The sequence below is a fragment of the Ursus arctos genome, unplaced genomic scaffold, assembly GCF_023065955.2.
Source record: "Ursus arctos isolate Adak ecotype North America unplaced genomic scaffold, UrsArc2.0 scaffold_1, whole genome shotgun sequence".
Taxonomy (NCBI): Eukaryota; Metazoa; Chordata; class Mammalia; order Carnivora; family Ursidae; genus Ursus; species Ursus arctos.
Genome location: NW_026622763.1, coordinates 23,972,441 through 23,993,073, shown reverse-complemented (window position 1 = coordinate 23,993,073; position 20,633 = coordinate 23,972,441). Strand labels below are relative to the sequence as shown.

The 20,633-nt window shown below is 34.3% G+C and overlaps 1 protein-coding gene across 1 annotated transcript in view; it reads left to right on the top strand.

Moving 5' to 3' along the window:
* The window catches only part of LRP1B (LDL receptor related protein 1B), a 1,450,575-nt gene that overhangs the window by 1,377,045 nt on the left and 52,897 nt on the right, over window positions 1-20,633 (top strand). Inside the window, exon 84 of the mRNA XM_057306380.1 lies at window positions 10,843-11,004. Within this exon, the coding sequence (XP_057162363.1) occupies window positions 10,843-11,004 (162 nt within the window). The remainder of the gene's footprint in view (window positions 1-10,842; window positions 11,005-20,633) is intronic.

Sequence of the window (20,633 nt, the reverse complement as noted above, 5' to 3'; positions counted from 1 at the left end):
TATCACAACTTCTTTTATTTGGAGTGTTTCCATAATATGGCTCTTATAGATAATCCTGCTATAAACATCGGGGTGCATCTGTCCCTTTAAATTAGTATTTTGTATTCTTTGGGTAAATACCTAGTAGGGCAACTACTGGATCATAGGGTAGTTCTAGTTTTAACTTTCTGAGGAATCTCCATGCTGTTTTTTCTAGAGGGCTGCACCAGTTTGCATTCCCCCCAACAGTGCAAGAGGGTTCCCCTTTCTCTACATCCTCACCAACACCAGCTGTTTCTTGTGTTGTTGATTTTACCCATTCTGACGGGTGTGAGGTGATATTGTAGTTTTGATTTGCATTTCCCTATTGATCAGTGATGTTGAGCATCCTTTGTATGTGTCTGTTGGCCATCTGTATGTCTTCTTTGGAAAAATGTATATTCATGTCTTCTGCACATTTTTTAATTGGATTATTCTGTTTTAGATATTGAGTTTGATAAGTTCTTTATATATTTGGAATACCAACTTTTCTCAAATATGTCACTTGCAAATATCTTCTCCCATTCTGTAGGTTGCCTTTTAGTTTTGTTGATGTTTCCTTCACTGTGCAGAAGCTTCTAATTTTGATGAAGTCCCAACAGTTTATTTTTGCTTCTGTTTCCTTGTCTCAGGAGACATTTCTAGAAAGAAGTTGCTAGGGTCAATGTCAAATAGGTTATTGCCTGTGATCTCCTCTAGGATTTTTATGGTTTCTTGTCTCACATTTAGGTCTTTACTCTATTTTGAATTTATTTTTGCATATGGTATAAGAAAGTGATCCAGTTTCATTCTTTTGCATTTTCTTTTTTAACTGAACAGTTAGCCTAATGCTAAACCTCATTTGCTATTGAAAATTAAATTAAATTAGGTTAAAGTTTAAAATTAAGTTAAATATAAATACATGTATCAGTACATCTGATAGCATCATAATTCCTATCTAAGATCATAACTACTTTGTTGGCATTGCAATACAGTGTATAATATGCTTTGAAAATATCAGGTTACTACATGTTAAGATATACTGAAATTCTTATTAATTTATGCAATAGCTCTGTTTGCAAAAAGTGTTTGCTACAGTGCATAAGTGAACATTAAAATATATTTTTCTATTTAGTGCTATTATATTTAAAATATGTTCCCATGGGAAAAATTAACCCCAATGCATAATAAAAATATAATTTGTAAATTCTAAAATTCAGTGCAAAGGACACTATGCAACTATTAAAGTGCAATTTATGCACATTCAATTCTACTACAATAAATGCAAATTTAGTCAAATGGAAAATTAATCCATATGATCTTCACATTCCCTACATGGTTAATTTCTGTCTTACTGGGAGTTCTCACTGCTTCCATTGCTTATGCTATTCTTTGAAGTATTTAGCATAATGCTAACTGAAAGAGCCACATGAAGAAGCATTTTCAATGGAGTGCAGAGGAACCAAACTGTTTCTGATTTGCATTCTAATAGTAAAAGCACTACTATTTATTTAAATTTGATAATTGTATGTCTATAAATATTTTTGACTTATGATTAATTGATAAAAAGGTGTTCTAGCTCCTTAATAGAATTCTGAAAACATATTCAGCAAGTTGACTGAAATAAAAAGGCACTAGATCTTACTATATATTTTCATTCTGCCTCAGAGAAGCTACTCCTCACAGTAGAGTATATTCTATTGTTGTGGGAGAAATTGTAGTACTGGGACCATGCAAATTAAAACTGAATGAATGTGTGGTAAAAGGATATGACCTGTAATTGTATTTTAGTAACACAGACACCATTTCCTTTAGGGGAGAAGCTTTTCTTACACAAATGAGTTGTTTAAAGATTTTATTATTTGATTGTTAATTTTCTCATTAAGATAATAAAAATTTTGGGGTTACAACCAGATGATTTTCTTATATTTTCCTTTAGAAATATTTAAACGAAAAAGAGTTTGGTACTCCAAACCATGAATATCTATTCAACCTGCAATGGATCCACAAGGACAAATCTCTATGAAACATTGAATTTCTCTCTTGTTAATGGATCCTGAACTATATGTGGATACAGTACAACTTTTAATGTTTTGTTCAAATCATTTGTCCAGATCTTGCTGTATTCTTAAAATTTATATCAATTTTATCTTTGCACCCAGGTAGATTATTAGATCTTGATTTACATAGATAACATGTTCAGAAAAAAATTATATTTCAAATTGGTAATATAAATGAGTCCTTATATGAATTTAACTTGAGATATGGCCATGTAGTTTATTGTCATAGAGCATCTATTATTACTAATAATATCATATTCAATTAAGTCATCTACAAAGCATTTTTTACTTTTTAAAATATGGTTTTATAAAAACATTGTTTGGTATTATAAACTGTAGAACCTCATTATCTCCACACAAATGTTAATTTGTTAAACAAATCCCAGCGGGCAATTCATGGATTTATTCATTGTTGGTTTACTTACGGTTAAGCCTTTTGGCAAATTCCTATGTGGACACTCTATGACTAGTCTTTGGGGCAGCCTTAATTAAAATTTATAAGTTTATGACAGTTGTATAGAACTATAATAATTGAACAAAGGAAATGTCACCAGTTAATTAAAAGCACACATCTGAGAGGCATAATTAAAATTTTGCATTGAGTGTTTGTTCATTCCTTAAGTTTTTTTTTATAATAGAGAAAGCTAAAAATAAAATATATTAACTATATTCATATAGGAAAGTACTACAAAATGAAGTAGTTTGACATTGATTATATTGACAAGGGTGTATGTAGTTCATTTCTATGACCTACTCATAGAAGAATATTAAGATAAAGTTTGCTTTGGGCAAAATAATGGAAATGAGAGTAAAGCATTGAATTATTCAATCATTCTATTATAGAAAATAGAGAATAATTAAAGAATTTTTCTCATCATGAATATAAGGATATTTATGTGATTATATATATTTACAATTAATCTTCATTTTTATAAATATTTATTCTCTACAGTATGTTGATACTGTTTGCTATTTTCCTTATTCTTAGAGTTCTGTTATTTAGACTTTTAATGTTCATATCAAAATGAATCAAGGTTTTCTACACAGCTGATTTAGAGTAACAGAGCAAGAGAGTTTGTAAATTTGGGGCGATATACCCAAACACTCTCACGCATAAAGTTTGGAGTTATGCAGAAGGGAAGACAACTTTTAATTTAAGGAGTTTGAAAGTGCACAAAAACAGGACTGCCTAGGTAAAGGAGTGACAGTGCAATTTTTTTTTATAGTAGATAATACATTTGTATTGCATGTCTTAAATGAATATGGAAAGAAGAAAACAGAAGCTGTCACTGTAACTCTCCCTGTTACCATATCTATGGACTTTGGCAGTAAAAGATTTTGTCCCTGTAACTAAAATAGGAGGAAAGTGGCCCCTGTTAAGGAAAGTAAAAAAAAAAAAAAAGAAAGAAAGATTCTTCTCACTACTTCTCACTGTAATGGGAAGGGCCTTTAAAAAAATAAGTAGATGGTGAGACTTTTCTTTCTCGTTCATTCAGGCTCTTTCTGTCCGTGACACTGCCCCAAATATGAAGGTGGCATACATGACTGCCATCAAATAAGATCAAATATGGCTGCCCCAAAAATGTTTGCTCAAAGGCAAGTTAGGAGATTTTGGATACCCTCAAAACATCATGGGACTAATGACAAAACGTAAATACTGATGTCTCTCAAGTCATATCTGTACCTAGGACATAAAATACACAATCATCTAATTAACATCCTGATAAAAGGTGAACAAGGATTGCAGTTAGAATTAAAAACCAAGTAATGATAACTATTAGAAATTAAAATAATAATTATTATTATTGCCAGGATCATGGTAATTAACATATATTTGACTGTTTAGTGAGTGCCAGGTGCTGTTCCCAGTCCTTGCACCTTCACAAAAAACTTATGAGAGATTGAAAGTAAGATCCTAACTCTGCTGTAGACTTTTTGAATCAGTTACTGGTTCATTTGGACCACATTGTGAGAGCAGTACGAACTATTAAGTCTTACAGCTTTCTAAGGTAATCTCAGAAGGTTTGAGTTGGCTTCCTTGTATTCACAGAAAGCACAAAAATATTTCAGTCTCATTTTCACAAAGCTGGCTGAAAACGAACTTTCCGGAAGTATAAATAGATTGTGACCTATAATTTGAAACATGTCAGAATATATTAAGTAGTATCTGGGAGGGCGCTAGGTAAGGTCCACAGTTTCTCCTTTTCTTTTTCAGGCTTTACTGAATAGTTGTCTGTGATCTTTATGATACTTTAGACAACTCGACAGGTATAGTCAACTTACTAAAATTATGTATAAATGGGCACTCATTTCTGTCCAGGAAAACATTATGTAAAGTGGAAAAGTAGAATGTCAAATCTCTTTATCAAAAAGACTAGCAATTTTTTTAAGCATTCAAAACTTTTATTACTTGAATCTAAGTCAGAAGTGAAGATGGATTTCACGAAGCAGAGTGGTTTTGAGGGTAAGGGGTCAGGAGATGGGCTTTCTGACTGCAATCTAGTATCTAACCAAATGATGCTGTGTCTCTCAGCTTATTATTTTTATCCCATAGAAAAGAACAAGAATGTGGGTTTTGTTCAAATAGTAAAGATGTTGTGAGTAAAGAGTATGGAACTTTTAGATAGTATTTCACAGAACATTAAATGTAAGCATTTGTAAATATGCTCTGCAGTTTAAATGTCAATTAAATTCTATTACCTAGACTCAATGTATTTATCAGACCATTTGAACTAAACAATGACTGTATATATAGAAGACTAGTTAGGTAGAAAACATTACAACCAGGGATAAAAATTTACAAGCACCAGACTCACTCAATGAGTACCAAATTAAACAGGGTAGGATGCATGGTTCACGTTGACAAATGAGTATGAATTCAGATAAATTGCTTGAAAAGAGAACTGACTAATGATGTTCACTAGCAGGTATCTGCCCCTCAGAAATAATAAACACTGTCACCGTCTCATAGGAAGTTCACATGTAATTATTTTGCTAGCATTCCTTCATGGCAATCAACCACACATTTCCTAGCACTTTGTTTATATAGAAAAAAGAGTAATGATTTATTTGTCCAATATTGAGCAGAGAAGTAATTTTACCTACTTAAAGTCATCACACTGATGAGTAGCATCTTTATAATCAGCTTAAAAACTCTTTATTAAATAAAGCTAGCTTTTAAAAACAGACACCAGCATTACATCAAATTACTGAAAAATGCCAACAGATATACCTTTATAATATTCAAATAAGAATATTTGCTTTGGGGCATATTGATTGATCGATATTTTTTTTCATATATTACTTGTCCAAATTTGCTACACAGCAAATTTTACTCTAAAATTATTAGCAAGTTAATAGTCATTTCTATATGGAATATATATTCAGTAATTATAATATTTTGGAAATTTTGCAATCCTAATTTTATTATAGTGACTACTACATTTTGAATGCTTAATAAATGCCAAGAACTCTAGCAAATTCCTTAGACACATTACCTTATTTAATCCTTATCATGTCAATATTGTGGTGTTTTTCAGATGTGAGCTAGAATGGTTATGTAAGATAACTAGAATCCAGGAATGTAGATTATTCCAAAGTCAGTGCTCCAAGACATTGCCTATTATCACTGAAAATCAACAATATTGTCTGCCCATACCAGAGAAATGACTGGCTATGACTATATTACAATAGTAACAAAAAGTCAAATAGGTCCAGAGGTAAACTATAACCAAATCATATAAATTTAATGCTTGTATAACAAGGACTAATGGTAAATCATTATACATGTAGTTACCTATCTATGTAATAGAAAAGATTCCATTTTTATTATAAATTTTAAAATACGATTTTGAGCTGATATATATGGATAAATGTTATTTTCAAAAGAATACATATGGAAAAAATGTATATTGGGATTCCATATGTAGTTTCTTAATAAAGGCATATGTACTCAGTTAAGTTTAAATAATAACCTAGGTTCATAATTTGTTTAATAAAAGTACTAATAGTAATAATAATACCAATACAACTACTAATAATAACACTACCAATACCACACACCACACTTGCTATGTGGCAGACATTGTGCCATGTGTCTTACCAGCACGTAGTAGGCATTACTAGCACCATGTTACATAATGAGATGCAAAATGAGATCTAGTGAGGAAATGTAAGCTTTGCAGAGCCACACAATAATAAATATCTAATAAGACTTGATTCCCAGGTCTGATACCAAAAAACAAACAATTTAATAATGTACCAAATTTATTAAATTTATTTAGTTCCTGTTAAATATTCTTATGAAGTATTCCAGAATTAACCATTTTTACTGAGACTAGTTTTGCTATGTAAGGGCCATGTAAGACCAGTGAAATTTCAAGAACTCTGAGAATCTAAGACATTTCCATTTTTCTTATGAGCAATACAATCTTTAGTTGTGTCATTGAATATTCCTTAATAATATATATTATTGACTACCGATGATCAGCACCTTTAGTTATATTTTCGCCATATTTGACATTAGCTACTATTGGTTGCCCAGTTAAGTCTCAACAGTTTATTATTTATTTACCTGTTGCATGAAAATTTGCTGACACATTTTTGAAGCTGTATGCAACCAGTTTCCATTTGTCTATGAACAGAAACAGATAAATTAATAATAAATTAATGGAGCAAATAAACTAAGCTCCATTTGTTGTACACAGCTAGTAAAGCACTTTGCTAGCATATAATGTCAAACTTGAATATGGAGCAGACCTAGCACTGGGAGAACCTACCCTACGGAAATCATGTATCCTACCAGGACAATGTTTATGAGAAGAGTTTTCTCTCTTGTGGGTCATCGGGGAGTTGAACCTACTGAGGAGCCAGAGACACACTGAGACATATGACAAAGACTGAGAATGAAGGTCTGTCATTTTGGAAGGAGAATGAGCCCAGAGTCAGAAAATTGAGACTGAAGTATTTGGATAGAGAGACAGTTACTGAAGCCATGAAATTATATCACCAAGAAGAAGTTCAGAAGAATTTATTTTAAGAGACAGAAAGAGGAAACATAAAGGCAACTCAAAAGGACAGTCAGAAAAAAAGGGAAATCAACAACAGTAGTGTCTTAGAAACCAAGTAGAGGGAGAATTTTTTAAAAGTAGGTGTGTAATAAAATGTGTGGTATAAGACAAAAAATAAATTTCAAGAATAAAATGCATAAAATTATGGGAAACATTTGAGGAGGAGGAGGATTGAAAAGAAATCAGTGGATTTAGGGATTAAGAGATCAGAGATAAGCTTTGCAAGCATACATAAATACACAGTAAAGAAAACACACATTAACTTCTCCATCCCTAAACCTTTCTTACCACTAGGGAATCAGAATTGATTTATGCAAACAATACATACATATTGAGGGATCTGTCCTCTCTTCTGAAATAACAAAGAGAAGTAACAGATTAAGGTACATCGTTTTGTATGTTAAAAAAATAAAATACAAACTGTAAACCCAGTGAAGGATTGGAATGTGACTTCATGATCAAAGATTTTGTCATTTATTTGGTAGAACTGGAAGCTGTGAGTGTAGACTCTTTCTTAAAAAGCTCAAGTATATATCAAAATTTGAAGTTATACAAGTAAATGGACTTGATAAAAACACTAGGTGTGCTTTTTTGTTTGTGTTTGTTTTGTGGGGTTTGTATGTGAGTGTGTGTTCTTTCTTTTTTAAGTGTAGAATTAAGCATGTTAAGAAAGTAAAGAGAGAGAAAGACCCATCCTTCATAGTTAAAGATGTTGGAATCTGAGAGTGAGGTTGTTGGAGATTTCTGCTTTATCCCATACGAATTCAAATTTAATTTTATCTTAAGTAAATAATGGAGATAAAATGTGCAATTTAAGACAGATTTCCAAAAGATTTTCTTAGAATGTTACAGTGTCTCTCTAGGGCACAGTTACAAAATGATAAATGGTGAATCTCAGTAGAAATAACAACCGTAAGAATAAGAAACAATTAGAGCTAAAGTGTCACTGCGTGCTATGTGCCTAGTACCTTTAGAAATGCTTTGCATGTATAATCTCATTACTTTACTGATTCTACACAACAACCCCATATTATTATCCCCATTTTTGCATGGGGGAAAGAAACAGAGAAGTGATGCTCATGGTCCCATCACCAGTAATTGGCACAGATAGTCTATATTCAGGCAGTCTGACAACGCACGCTTTAAAGGTCTGAATGCTATAGAAAGCAGACTGATTAGAGGCAACAAACTGGTCCTCCCCCTCCTTCCTCAGGTTAATTGATGCTCTTTCTGATTATGCTACCCTTGTAGGCTGTCAACTCCCAAGCTCCCTGGACGCTTCGCTGCTATAAATCTATACCTTAGTCATCGTAACAGTATCGTTGCCTTTTCAAATGCCAAAATCAAATTGAACTACCTAAAAAACCTTTATAAATAAATCCAATGCAACTTGTTAGGGTGCACCCAGAGAGATTCATGAAAATATTAGATGAAGCCCATATAAAATTCTTTGACAGATGGTTCATGTCCCATCAGCAAACAAAAGATCTGCTGTATCAACACACAGCTTCAAGTTGGTAATGTTACCCCTGAATATGAAGATTTCTACTTGTCAAAAAGAAATCTTCTTTTAAAAGGAAGAGAAGGAAGCCTTTTGAAAATAATTCAGCCAGAATCTAAATGATGTGAGGCATATGCTGGGGGTGGAGGTGGGGGACAACCTGGTCACTCTGCCATAGTTTCAAAACAGCTATAGATGGGATAAAAGCATGGTATCATTCTCTCAGTGACTGCAATAGAGCAGTTTTCAAGTGCGTTAGTGAGTTGCATTTGTTTCTTCCAAACTTTATCACTTTAATGTTTGCCACTCCTAATTGGAAAAGACTTAGAAAAATAATGGAGAAAAACATAAATCTACAGTGCTTGAGTCCTACCACCGTATGGCTCCTTTTGTGATTATTCTAATGAATTTTTATTTCTCCCGTACTTTTTGTTTTGTTTCACATTTAGCTCATGTTAATTTGTGTTCCTGTTTATGTGTTCTATTTCTCTGTAAGGCATTCACTGGTTCTTGTTGATGAAGAGGAATTACTTCTTTTGTTCAGGGCTTTCATTTTCCTTAGTGACGGTGTTCCAACAATTCTCTGTCCTCATCGTCTTCTAACACTATTCATTCTGTTGTTTGTGTCTTTGTTTTTCACCCATTGTTGTTCCTGTGAAGATATTTTGTCTATAAGTAAGCAACAGCTAGAAAATTCACTACCATTATAGAAAAATATTTAGCTAAAAGTTTTAAAGCCATAGTCTGGGAATGGAAAACATGATGTGACTCAGCCTTTAATGTACGTAAAATATACTTCTCAACCTATTAATGTGTCTACAAAGGTGAGAGAGGAGATGGTTGGATCCTCTCCGCTGCTAGTCAACTGAATGACATTTCCAAGTCCTAGTTAATTCAGATCTATAACTAAATTTCTTTTTTATTCTCTTTCATGTTATTTCTTTACATTTGCACAACCTCTACACTTCATTTTCCCCATTACAAATGATGACCATTATTTCATTTTATTTTCCTTAATCTCTCCTACAGAGCTAGTTCTGTACCCCATATTTCACCCAGTCGTTGACATTCCAGGCAGTTTGACTCATTCCTGATATAACAGACAACTGTGTTATATTCCAAACACCTTAAAGGGTCGTTCACCTTTATTTGTGATGCTAGTTTCCACAGAGCCAATAAAGAAAAATATCCATAGATGATCCATTAGATTTGTTCTCGTGTGCTATTAACATTAGACTTTAAATCATCTTCCTAGACTCCAAGTGACAGTCCTTTCCCATGAATAAAAAATCTCAAAATGAAATAAAATAGAACTTACTAAGTGCTTATATACTAAATGCAGTATGTATATTTACATCAACTAAAATAACTAATTGCATAAACATTATAGATGGCATGCCCACTTTAAACTTATTAAAATATTTATTTATAAGTCTAAACTCATGCTTTAGCCGTGGTGGTACATGATGATTCAACACTGAGAAACATGATTGCCTGAGGTGATTGTGCTGAGTGAAATAAGTCAAGCAGAGAGAGACAATTATCATACTGTTTCACTCAGATGTGTAACATAAGGAATAGCGTGGAGGACCATAGGGGAAGGGAGGGAGAACTGAAGGGGAAGAAATCAGCGAGGGAGACAAAGCATGAGAGGCTCTGGACTTCAGGAAACAAACTGAGGGTTTCAGAGGAAAGGGGAATGGGGGATGGGGTAGCAGGGTGATGGGTATTAAGGAGGGCACGTGGATGTTATACGCAACTAATGAATTGTTGAACACTAAAAAAGAAAAAAGAAAAAAATGAAAAAAATATGATTATCTCTATTTTATATTCTAATGGATCATACAATCTGCATTACTATATGAGTAGAATAAAAATAATTCAAAAAGCAAAATGGACATGAACAGGGAAGTACAAAGAGTAACACAAGCACTTCAGGGCATTACACACCTGTATAAATATGTAATTATTTGTAACATGAGCTCCGGTTATTTTACGTGATGTGAACTGGAGTTGTCTTCTAATCTAGGCTTCGTTGGAATATGGGAAAACTAAGACCCACAGAGGTCAAGTTATTGCCTAAAATCACAGATTAAGTAGTGGACAAACCTTGACCATAATCTTGGCTTCCTGTTTCTCATCTAGTGAGGATTCCATGAAAATAAACTATTCCAGTCAAATAATTTCCTTTTTGTTACTTTTTCTTTTCTGATAGGGAGACCCACCTGCAGCTGTGCCCTGGGGTTCACTGGACCAAACTGTGGTAAGACAGTCTGTGAGGATTTTTGTCACAATGGAGGGACCTGCAGTGTGACTGCTGGGAACCAGCCCTACTGCCACTGCCAGCCCGACCACACTGGAGACAGATGTCAGTACTGTAAGTGAAAGCAAGTCCCACGAGGCAGTCGGACTGCATACTTTGATGTTCACCATAAGTAATTTTCTTATCTCGATGGTCCCTCCATTATCTCAATTTCAGCAACCCCTTGTTTTTCAGGGTCACTTCCTCCATCACCCCAACTCCAACAATTCTTTACATTGGTTCTTATCCTTCTCATTTTAAAGATTCTATGTTTTTCCTTTCCCAGCTTAGATTCTATAATCCCTCATTGTAATCATGCCCTCGCATATACCCTCAATTCCCTTGCTCTTTCCTCCCTCCTATCGCACTTTCCTAGAAAACTGTAACCATGGTTAAATCCAGTTCTCCTTCTGCTCTGAACTGGTGCCCCACTGCTGGTTGCAGCCGAAGAAAAGCACATAATCGTACCGACGGGTCTCGCTTGAGTTTTTATCGCTAATTTTAAATGGGCACTTACTATGGCTTCTACTGCATTTTGCTAATACTGACTCTCCTAGATGTTTATGTCAGATCTTCTCTTTTCTCCTCAAACCTCCAGTACCTACTCCCCAAATTCATCCTGAGCTCAAGAACTTGCTTTCTATTTCATTGATTGAAATAGAAGCTATCTAAAGAGAATGGCCACAAGCTCCCACCATCACATCTCTGGAACTACTTTATCTTTTATCCGTAGACTCTGTCTTCTTATGAGCAGGAACCCCATGCTACCTCTAATGCTATACTCTCCACTCATACAGTCCATCCCTCTTAGCAACTCATGGACACATCTCTTACAACTGTCCCCATCTTTCTCCTGTATTAATATTTTCCTCTCTCCCTAGTTCTTTCTTGAACAACCTTGCCTTGTGCCCATATCTCTTTCTACCCACAACTTTATTTCCCTGCATATTATTATTATTATTATTTTACCCGGAACATTATTCTAAAGAGTTGTTATATGCTACAGTTCCTCTCTCTTTTTCTTTTGACCTCACCTCTGGCAGGTTTTTATCTTCACTATTTTGCTGAAATATCTTTCATCAAAGTCAAGTTAATTTATTTGATTGTCTTCCATGTTCTCATATACAGTGGCCAATTATCAATTCTTATTTTATCCCACAGTCTGCAGTTAATCACTCCCCCCTTAAAACACCTTCATTTGTCTTTACCACTCTCTTGTTTTCATTCCCATTTCACTGGCTGTCTTTTCATTGTCTTTTGCTGGTTCCTCCTTATCTTCCTGACCTTTAAATATTGGAGTGGCTCGTGACTGTACTCGTATCTCTTTTTTTTTTTTTTTTCTCAAAACCACTCACTCCACGAGCCTGTGATTTCCATATAAATCGGAACATAAGAATAAACAGTTTTATAAACAGTTTTGTAAGATACAGTTTCCCAAACATCACCCCCAAAGATTCTGATTCTGTTAGGCTGCAGTACTATTTAAAGTTTTCCACATTTCACATATATGACTGAGATTGAGACCTACTGCCTAGATGATTTCAACTAATTGCATGACTTTTAATATCATCCAAATACAAATGAGTCTTAATATATATCTCTAGCTGAACTCTCTCCTGAATTCCAGATTTTTATACCTAAGTGTCTATTTGACAGTTGAGTTGGCTCTAAATTAACCTGATTTTCTCACCCAAAATTGCTTCTACCACGGTTTACCCTGTGTCTGTAAAAGGAAACACTCATCACTCAGGACCAAGTATCTTGGATTCTTCCTTTTTTTTTTTTTTTTTAATCTAACCCATTTTATTATTTTTAAACATTTTATATCTATTTTTTATTTTAATTCCAGTATAGTTACAGACAGTGTTATATTAGTTTCAGCTGTACAATACAGTGACTCAACAATCCCATACATCACCCAGGGCTCACCACCACAAGTGTACTCCTTAATCCCCATTCACCTATTTTGGATTCATTCTTGACTGTTCTCTTTTTTTATACCCCAACTCCTTTCTCACTTTTTTCTTTAAAATATACCCAGAATCTGAACGCTTCTTACCAGCTCCATCCCCACTACCTTCATTGAAATTTCCAGCATTTTTTACCTGCGTTATTACTAACTGATCTCCATGCTTTCTCTCTGCACCCTCTGTACCTATTCTCAGAAGAGTAGCTACAGCTGTGTGTTGTATTCATAATAAAAAAGAATGGTTTTCTGTCTCAGTCACATTTACTGAGATCTTTCCAAATTCAGGCACTCTTGTGGTTATTTCTTTTTTTGCCTTAATTCTATTAATCCATTTAATCCCACTAATGAAGTAGGTGTTGCTTTTATTCTCATTTGACAGAGGAGGCTGCTGAGGAGGCACGAAGAGCCCCCTGAAGATCACACAGTTAGCACATGGGAGAGTCAGGGTTCCTCCTTGGGGGATCCAACTCCAGACCCCACACCTTTAAAAGTTACTCAACATTCTGGCCCTCGGGTGGTTTGATATCATGGAGGTCCTCACAGAGAGTAGCCTAATTCTCTGGTCACTGCAGGAAGGACATGAAGCAGCATCGAATCAAGCAATGTGTACTGACTTAATTGGAGAATCGGGAACAATATTAAATATTTTCCCTCTGATGTTACAGCAGGGGGCCTCTTCTGCTGCAGCAGAGACAAATTTGGCTTCAAATTGGTGTTTCCTGTTTTTAAGTGTATATTCTGCCCATGTAAGCCAGCTTCTTGGCATATAGAAATGCCACTACCCTCAGCCAATGCTCTTTTCATATTTCTTTCCTAAGTTAACTCTTAAACGATATGTGCCACAGACCCGCAGAGTTTATCTAGCAAATACAATCCGGTCATATGCAGATGTCACACCTTGCTTACACACCTTGCTTACATCCTCATGGCTCTCTCCTCCCTCTCCCTCCTTTCAACACAGCAGAATATTCCAGCACAACTTCCACCTACTAACTCATGGGCTTTTTCTTTTTGGCTCCAATATTCTCACAACCCTGAAAGATTTCCAAGCAAATCAGGGACAGCACCAGCTACTCCCCTGCATAATGCAGACCCTCCTTACTATCCAGCCTACTTTCTCCCTTATTCTAGTAAAACCACACTTACCATGCTTCTCCACATGTCCATTTCCCTGGCATTGCAACTTTCTCCTGTTATTCTCTTCCTCTGGAATGCACTTCCTTTGGATTCTTCCTTACCTTCGTCTCTCCATGCCAAATCCTAACTATCAGTCCATGTCCGGTTTAAAGACCGTTTCCTTTTTGAAGTTGTTCACATCTGCCCTCAGTTTGAATGAATCTTTTCTCTTTTGAATTTTCAAGTCACTGCTTCTTTACCTCTGTCTGTTTCTATTCACTTTTATCTGCTATTATTTTTAATTGTGTGCATTCCTCCTATTTTTCTGGGATGACCTCTTTGAGATTACACCCAACAATGGCATTTGTCAAATAAATAAATAATCATAGATAAATAAATGAAAGCAGTTTAGAGACAAGTTAATAAAAGAACAATCAACTTAATGTACAGGAGCTACATTTAATCAGTGCACAGCCATCTGGTATTTTTCTGTGCAGCTTTTCTCTGTTCCCAATTGGTCCATCATCATAGAATGTTGATCTTCTTTTTTTTTTTTTTAACTTAAAATTTTTTTTTTCAAGTTGAAGCATTGCCATTTTTTATTCTTTTTGATCTAAGTTAAAAAAATACTTTGTGGCCATCATTATAGCGATTTGGTTTCTTAAAAAGAATAAATTCAGTTAGCATATATTTTAATTGGCAACTTAATAGAATCACAGTCTGAGGTAGCCTGATGCATTATAAAAGGCTGCATTATCATTTTATTATCACTGTTAGCAGTCATAGCACTTCCTACCTTTTACTGCAAAGCACTTATTAAAATTAACCAATTAATCCTTAGACAGAGGTTAAAAAACTTGCTCAAGGTCCCGAGGTAGTAATATTACAGTCAGAATTGGACCTCAGGAGTTGTTGATCAAGATGTCAGCAGACATTCATGCAGTATGGTGATGCTGTTCTTTGGCAGCAAAATAAGTCTGTGGACAGTGTCATTAAAATGATAAATCCAGCAACTGACAAAAGCATAATAAATTTAAGATCTATTATATGTGAGTCGGCAAGGTTCAGTGGACCTGGTGTTCTGTCAAAATTGTATCCTGCATATACAAAGTCTTCTTTCCATAAATGACGAATGACAGAATGGTTCATTACAGTGCCTAATTAAAGGTCCATTCGTGGGAGGTAAAACATCAGTTCTTAGTTGTGCTGAGTAAAAACATTTCACGATTCTAATGGCAATATAAAGTCCTGAGGTCTAAATGAAAATTAATTTTAACAGAAGCACCCAGGGAGGAGAGACAGAGATAAATAATGGCAAAGTAAAATTGCGTATTCTTTAAGTAAGTTGTGTAAGAATAAATATAGCTCCATTTTGTGCAGATCTGGAGCAAGGATTTCTAGTATAAATAAAAGTAATAATAAACATGGCATTTCACATTTGAATCTGGATATTAAATATGAGGTCAATAATATCTAAGGTTATTAGTACTTAATGACATTGGGGCAACTGAGCCAGTGAGAACCAACTCAATCTTTGTCTAAGAGCCTGGTGTTTAAATCAAACAGCAGTCTGTTTGTCCTCTCATTGATATTTTTAAAGTTCTCTAGTAATCTGCTTGGGGAGCCATTATAATTTCAATTAGAACTTAGTTTATTAGAAATACACCTGTATGGTTTATTCCCACTGGTTACAATAAGTACGGACATGAAATAATATCTCAATATAAAATTAGGCATACCTGACAGTAATCCAAACATTTCATCTATTATAACTGGTATTAGAACCACAGTCTATCAAGTAATTATAAAAGTTATGAAGTATAGATGAGTGTCTACCATATGTGATGACATGATTGGATTATTTTTACTTTGCAGAGCAATTTTGTTTCATTAGTCAATTGGTCAGTAAACAAATTTGGTATTTACAATGGGCCTGTCCCTATTAGGCATTGAGAAAACAACCATGTCAGAGATATTTCCTGCCCTCAAAGGGCTTGCAATCTAATGTGTGATTCTGAAAAAAAGATACAGGTTATATTAAGGGCAGTTTAATGAAATACAGTGGCTAGCACAGAAACACAGAAAGAGAATTCAGCCTATAGGAAAGATTTCTTGAAGGAAGTGACATGTAAGCTGAGTCCAAAAGAAAGAAGCAGCTAACTAAATGAAGAGAAGCAGTGAGTGGAACAGAATTTGCAAAAGCCCAGAAGGGAAAGCCTTTTGAAGTTTATTTTACAAATTTTTATTTGATTTTCGTAGGGGGAGGTTGGCAAGGGAAATAACAAATCACTAAAAATGTACAGTATCAGAAAAATAATGCTATTAAACTTTATTTTATCTGAACATATAATTTTTTTATAATAATTTTTATTTTGTTATATTAGTCACCATATAGTACATCCCCAGTTTTTGATGCAATGTTCCATGATTCATTATTTGCGTATAACACCCAGTGCACCATGCAATATGTGTCCTCCTTACTACCCATCACCGGCCTATGAACATATAATGTTTTACCAAATGATCACACAATCCTGTGAAGTATTATTAATCCAATTTTACAATTGCCAAAAGTGAGATTAAGACATTCTCCCTAATCTGTACCATTAGAGAACATAGGAGCCACAATTTATAGTCTTGTGCATCTGACTCCAAATGTAGCTTCTCCTGGTGTATTTTCCTGTCATTTGATATCCTGCCCATTCTGCTGCACCTTTTTAGGCTCACTATGGGAATACTCAAAGCTCAGGTCATGCACTGGTTCAACCTGATGGTTTCCAGTTTCTATTCCATTGAAAGGAAGTGTTAATAAGAATTTTACTCTTGATCAAGCCTATGGCAGACCCACGCAGAGAAGACCAAAGGATTTTAATAATGACCAGGAAAATAGAACAACATGTTTTCCGTTGTCCCTGTTAGGATAAAGGCCAATTAGAACTGAGCCTAGAACCCCAAGAAAGGATCATGAGTTAAAAAGTGAAATGATCAGAACTAGCTATTTCCTAAATGTGCACGTATTCAAGATTCTTAGAGCATTCCCACCTAATGTAACAAAGTAATTTGGAGCCCTGGCTATTGAGGGTCCTCCACCTCTTTTTCTCTTGGTGAGAAGACAAGCACTGCTTTTATTCAGGCTTCTTGCCTGGATTACTACAACACATCCACTGTGTATCTTTTTTTCCAGCCATGGAAACCTGTTGATGGTCTCTAAAATGTGCCTCTTTAAATTGTTCATACCTCTTCATCTTCACACGTGGGCTCCTCAATGTCTCTCAACCCTCTCAAATCCTCCCACTTTGTCTTCTGAAGCTGCCTTTGCCTTAGGACATTCAGCACTTCCCTTTGGCATTTTCACACTGTGTTTTCATCATCACTTGTGTTCTTGATGTCCCCCCCACCCCAGAATATGAAACAGGCCATGATGTTTTGCATACCTCATCAGTTTTCGGGGGAGGCTTAACTCAGTGCTTGGATTTAGGAGAAAGTATTAAGTATGTGAGTGAATGTAAACAAAGTAGAAGGGTCTTGTTTCCAGCCAGCTAGGCCAAGTTTTTGTCTGTGCTCTGACAAGATACCACTTGAAACAGTTCTGGACCACCTTTACTCAGCAACTCATGAAGACCTACATTCCATGAGAAACTTTGTGGTTGTATTTTCAGTTTGGAGAAAAAAATAGGGTAAAAATAGAATTAGGTTTGAATTAATGTGTATAAAGAAAAATAAATACATTTCTTTTCTCACGTGACTACAATGGAGAACGGTAGGCTAAGGGTAAGCTAATGGATTAATTTTATTATCTTACTCTGGGGAGTTTAGAGGAAATTGTCAGAATTATAGAAATATTATTGAAGGAAATTTTGATCTAGTATAAATCTAGAATTATTAAAAATGGATTTTTACTATAATGTTATGCTATCATTTGGAAATGTAAAAATAGTAAAAGATTCAGGGGAAATGTACTCCTATAAAAAGAATTTATTGGAAACTGAGGCAACTTTTTCCAAGCAGAGAATATGTTACATGTGAGTCAAAGTACATATTCTGATTATTAAAATTAATTTATTCAACTGATATATATATATGAACATTGTGGGTTATTATTATTCTAGGCACTGGGGATGTATCAGTATAAAGGCTCTTTGAAGATACCTGTCTCCATAATTTTGGATAATTAAAAACCAGTGGCATATCTTTACAGATGAAAAGGCAGACAAAGCTGCAATTTAGACTTATATTGTCAAAAAGGATCAAAGTTCAGAAATGGACTTCATTCCATACTATTTAGGAGCATACTGTTACTTTTTATGTATTTGTTTCAAATTCCAGCAACGTGTTTATAAAGTTAATTTTATAAAAGATAAGCTTTTATCTCTATGTCATGTAACTTACACTTGGAATATTAATAATTACGTTTAATAATTTCAGTAACTACTATTGGAAAAAATCTTTAAAAATGCTTAGTTAATTTTTCTGGCATCATAACAGTAGCTGTTTTCCGTGCCAGCTTCATTAGATTTTGAGACAACTCTAGTCTCACAAGACTCTTGAAACAGTGCTTCATTAAGTATCATGCCAAGTTTAGATGGTTTAGTCTTCTACTTTCATGCAACATTAGGGCTACCGATAAGTATTTACCCTTCTTTTTCCAACTTAAGGAAGAATGAGTATACAAATAACATGAAAAAATAATGAAAGCCTTAAAACTGCTTATTTAAAGGTTGAAAATAACTTGTCACACAAGAAATGGTTACTAACTGTCTGAAGAGGGATTTGTATTGAAATAAACTGAACATGCCCAGTTGGGAAGGAAGGAAGGAAGGAAGGAAGGAAGGAAGGAAGGAAGGAAGGAAGGAAGGAAGGAAACAAGGAAGCAAGGAAGCAAGGAAGGGAGGGAGGGAGAAAGGAAAGAAGGAAGGGAGGGAGGGAGGGAGGAAGGAAGGTAAGGAGGAAGGCAGGCTTTGCATGAATAGAAGCCATCCATGATTGTGATTCTGTTTTACTTGGTGTTAAGTCAACTGAATGGATTCATAAATAATTATCTGCAAATAGAATTGTGTATTTGAAAATAATATATTACACAAATCATGCACAGATAGAGACACAGATTGAACAAAATATTTACTTGAGGCTTACCTCAAGTAGCAAATTGTTTCTATTTAAATGCTTCTGCTAACATCACTTTTAAAACAATTAATTTAAATGTAAATTTAAGAGTAATTTTAAAACACATTCTTTACATCAGATTTGGAATGTCAACTGACATATTTTGAAAAAAATGTCATGAGTCAGGAATCTTTAAATCTTTTAAATAGAAAAAACAAAATAAGATTCCTATCTTATAGTCAATATGATAATCTTCATGTTTTTCATTATTAAAGATTTTGCCACTACAAACTGGTGTTATTACTCTCTTTTATGCAATAGATAGAACACTTTTGATAGTAAATATTATACTAGGAAAAATTGTATTCATCCCGATTATTGATAAAAAGGGCAAGAGAATCAGGATGCAATCAATGGTTCTCAAAAAAAGAAAAAAAAAAATCCCTAAACCTTAGTCCCTGAGTGCAAAGGGCCAAAGAAAGATAGGAAGATTTATAATTTACCCTATGATTATATAACCCATCAGATGAAGAAGAGCAGATCTTTGCTTAAATCAAAATAATGCATTAATAATAGTATTTATTTGCTCAGTTTTATTCTCATGAATGCAAAAATTTGATTGTAAGTTTATTTCAATAAGTGAATATATTTTAAAATCCATTGTTTTCCAACAGATGTCATAACACTCAAAAGAGCAAAAGTTAAATAGAAAGGAGATAGCCAATAATTTTTCGCTGTAGAAGTGTTTAATTATATGAAAATCAATTAGTAAGAGGAAAAAAAACACATTTATTGAGAGTTGCCACCAGAGAATAAGACACATCTTAAGTATAAGACACTTTGAGAAATAGAAAGTCATTTGGTTCAAAGTAGTACTAGAAGATGAATCCAAAGATCGGATATCTGTATTCGAATTTTTAGATTTGCATTAGCACTTGAAGATCCATGACTAAATCCATGGTAACTATATGATTTAATTTTCAATTTGATGAAATAATTTTCACTTTATTTATTACACTTGAGAATGAAAAATCTGTGTTGTGATAATCTGAGGGCAAGCTTTCTTTGAAAATCAACTGATAAAAATTGATATAAAAATAAATAAATCAATAAATATAAATCAACATAGTGGCAGAAACAAACAGATTGGTGTATGACCTTGTAATGAATGATACTTCTTTAACTCTGTCAATTATTGTCAGAGTCCAAGAACTCATGTCCCTTCCATGGTATGTTTCAGACCACGAATAACTAGAATAAGCTAGAATTTTTTAACTCCCGATTTCTTCTTACACTGGAAGGTAGTATGGGCTGCTAATCCTTTTAAGAATCTCTTGCCCAAATAAAACAAATACGTAAAATGTAACATAGTTTCAGTGGGTTTCTGTATCTTCACTGAACATACTCCCTAGGTTCACTCTTCTGGAATCTGTCATGCTGGAATCCAGATGTAAGGAAGAAATACTGAGTTTTAGAGGTGATGATATGGAATAAAAACATTTTTTAGATCATTTAA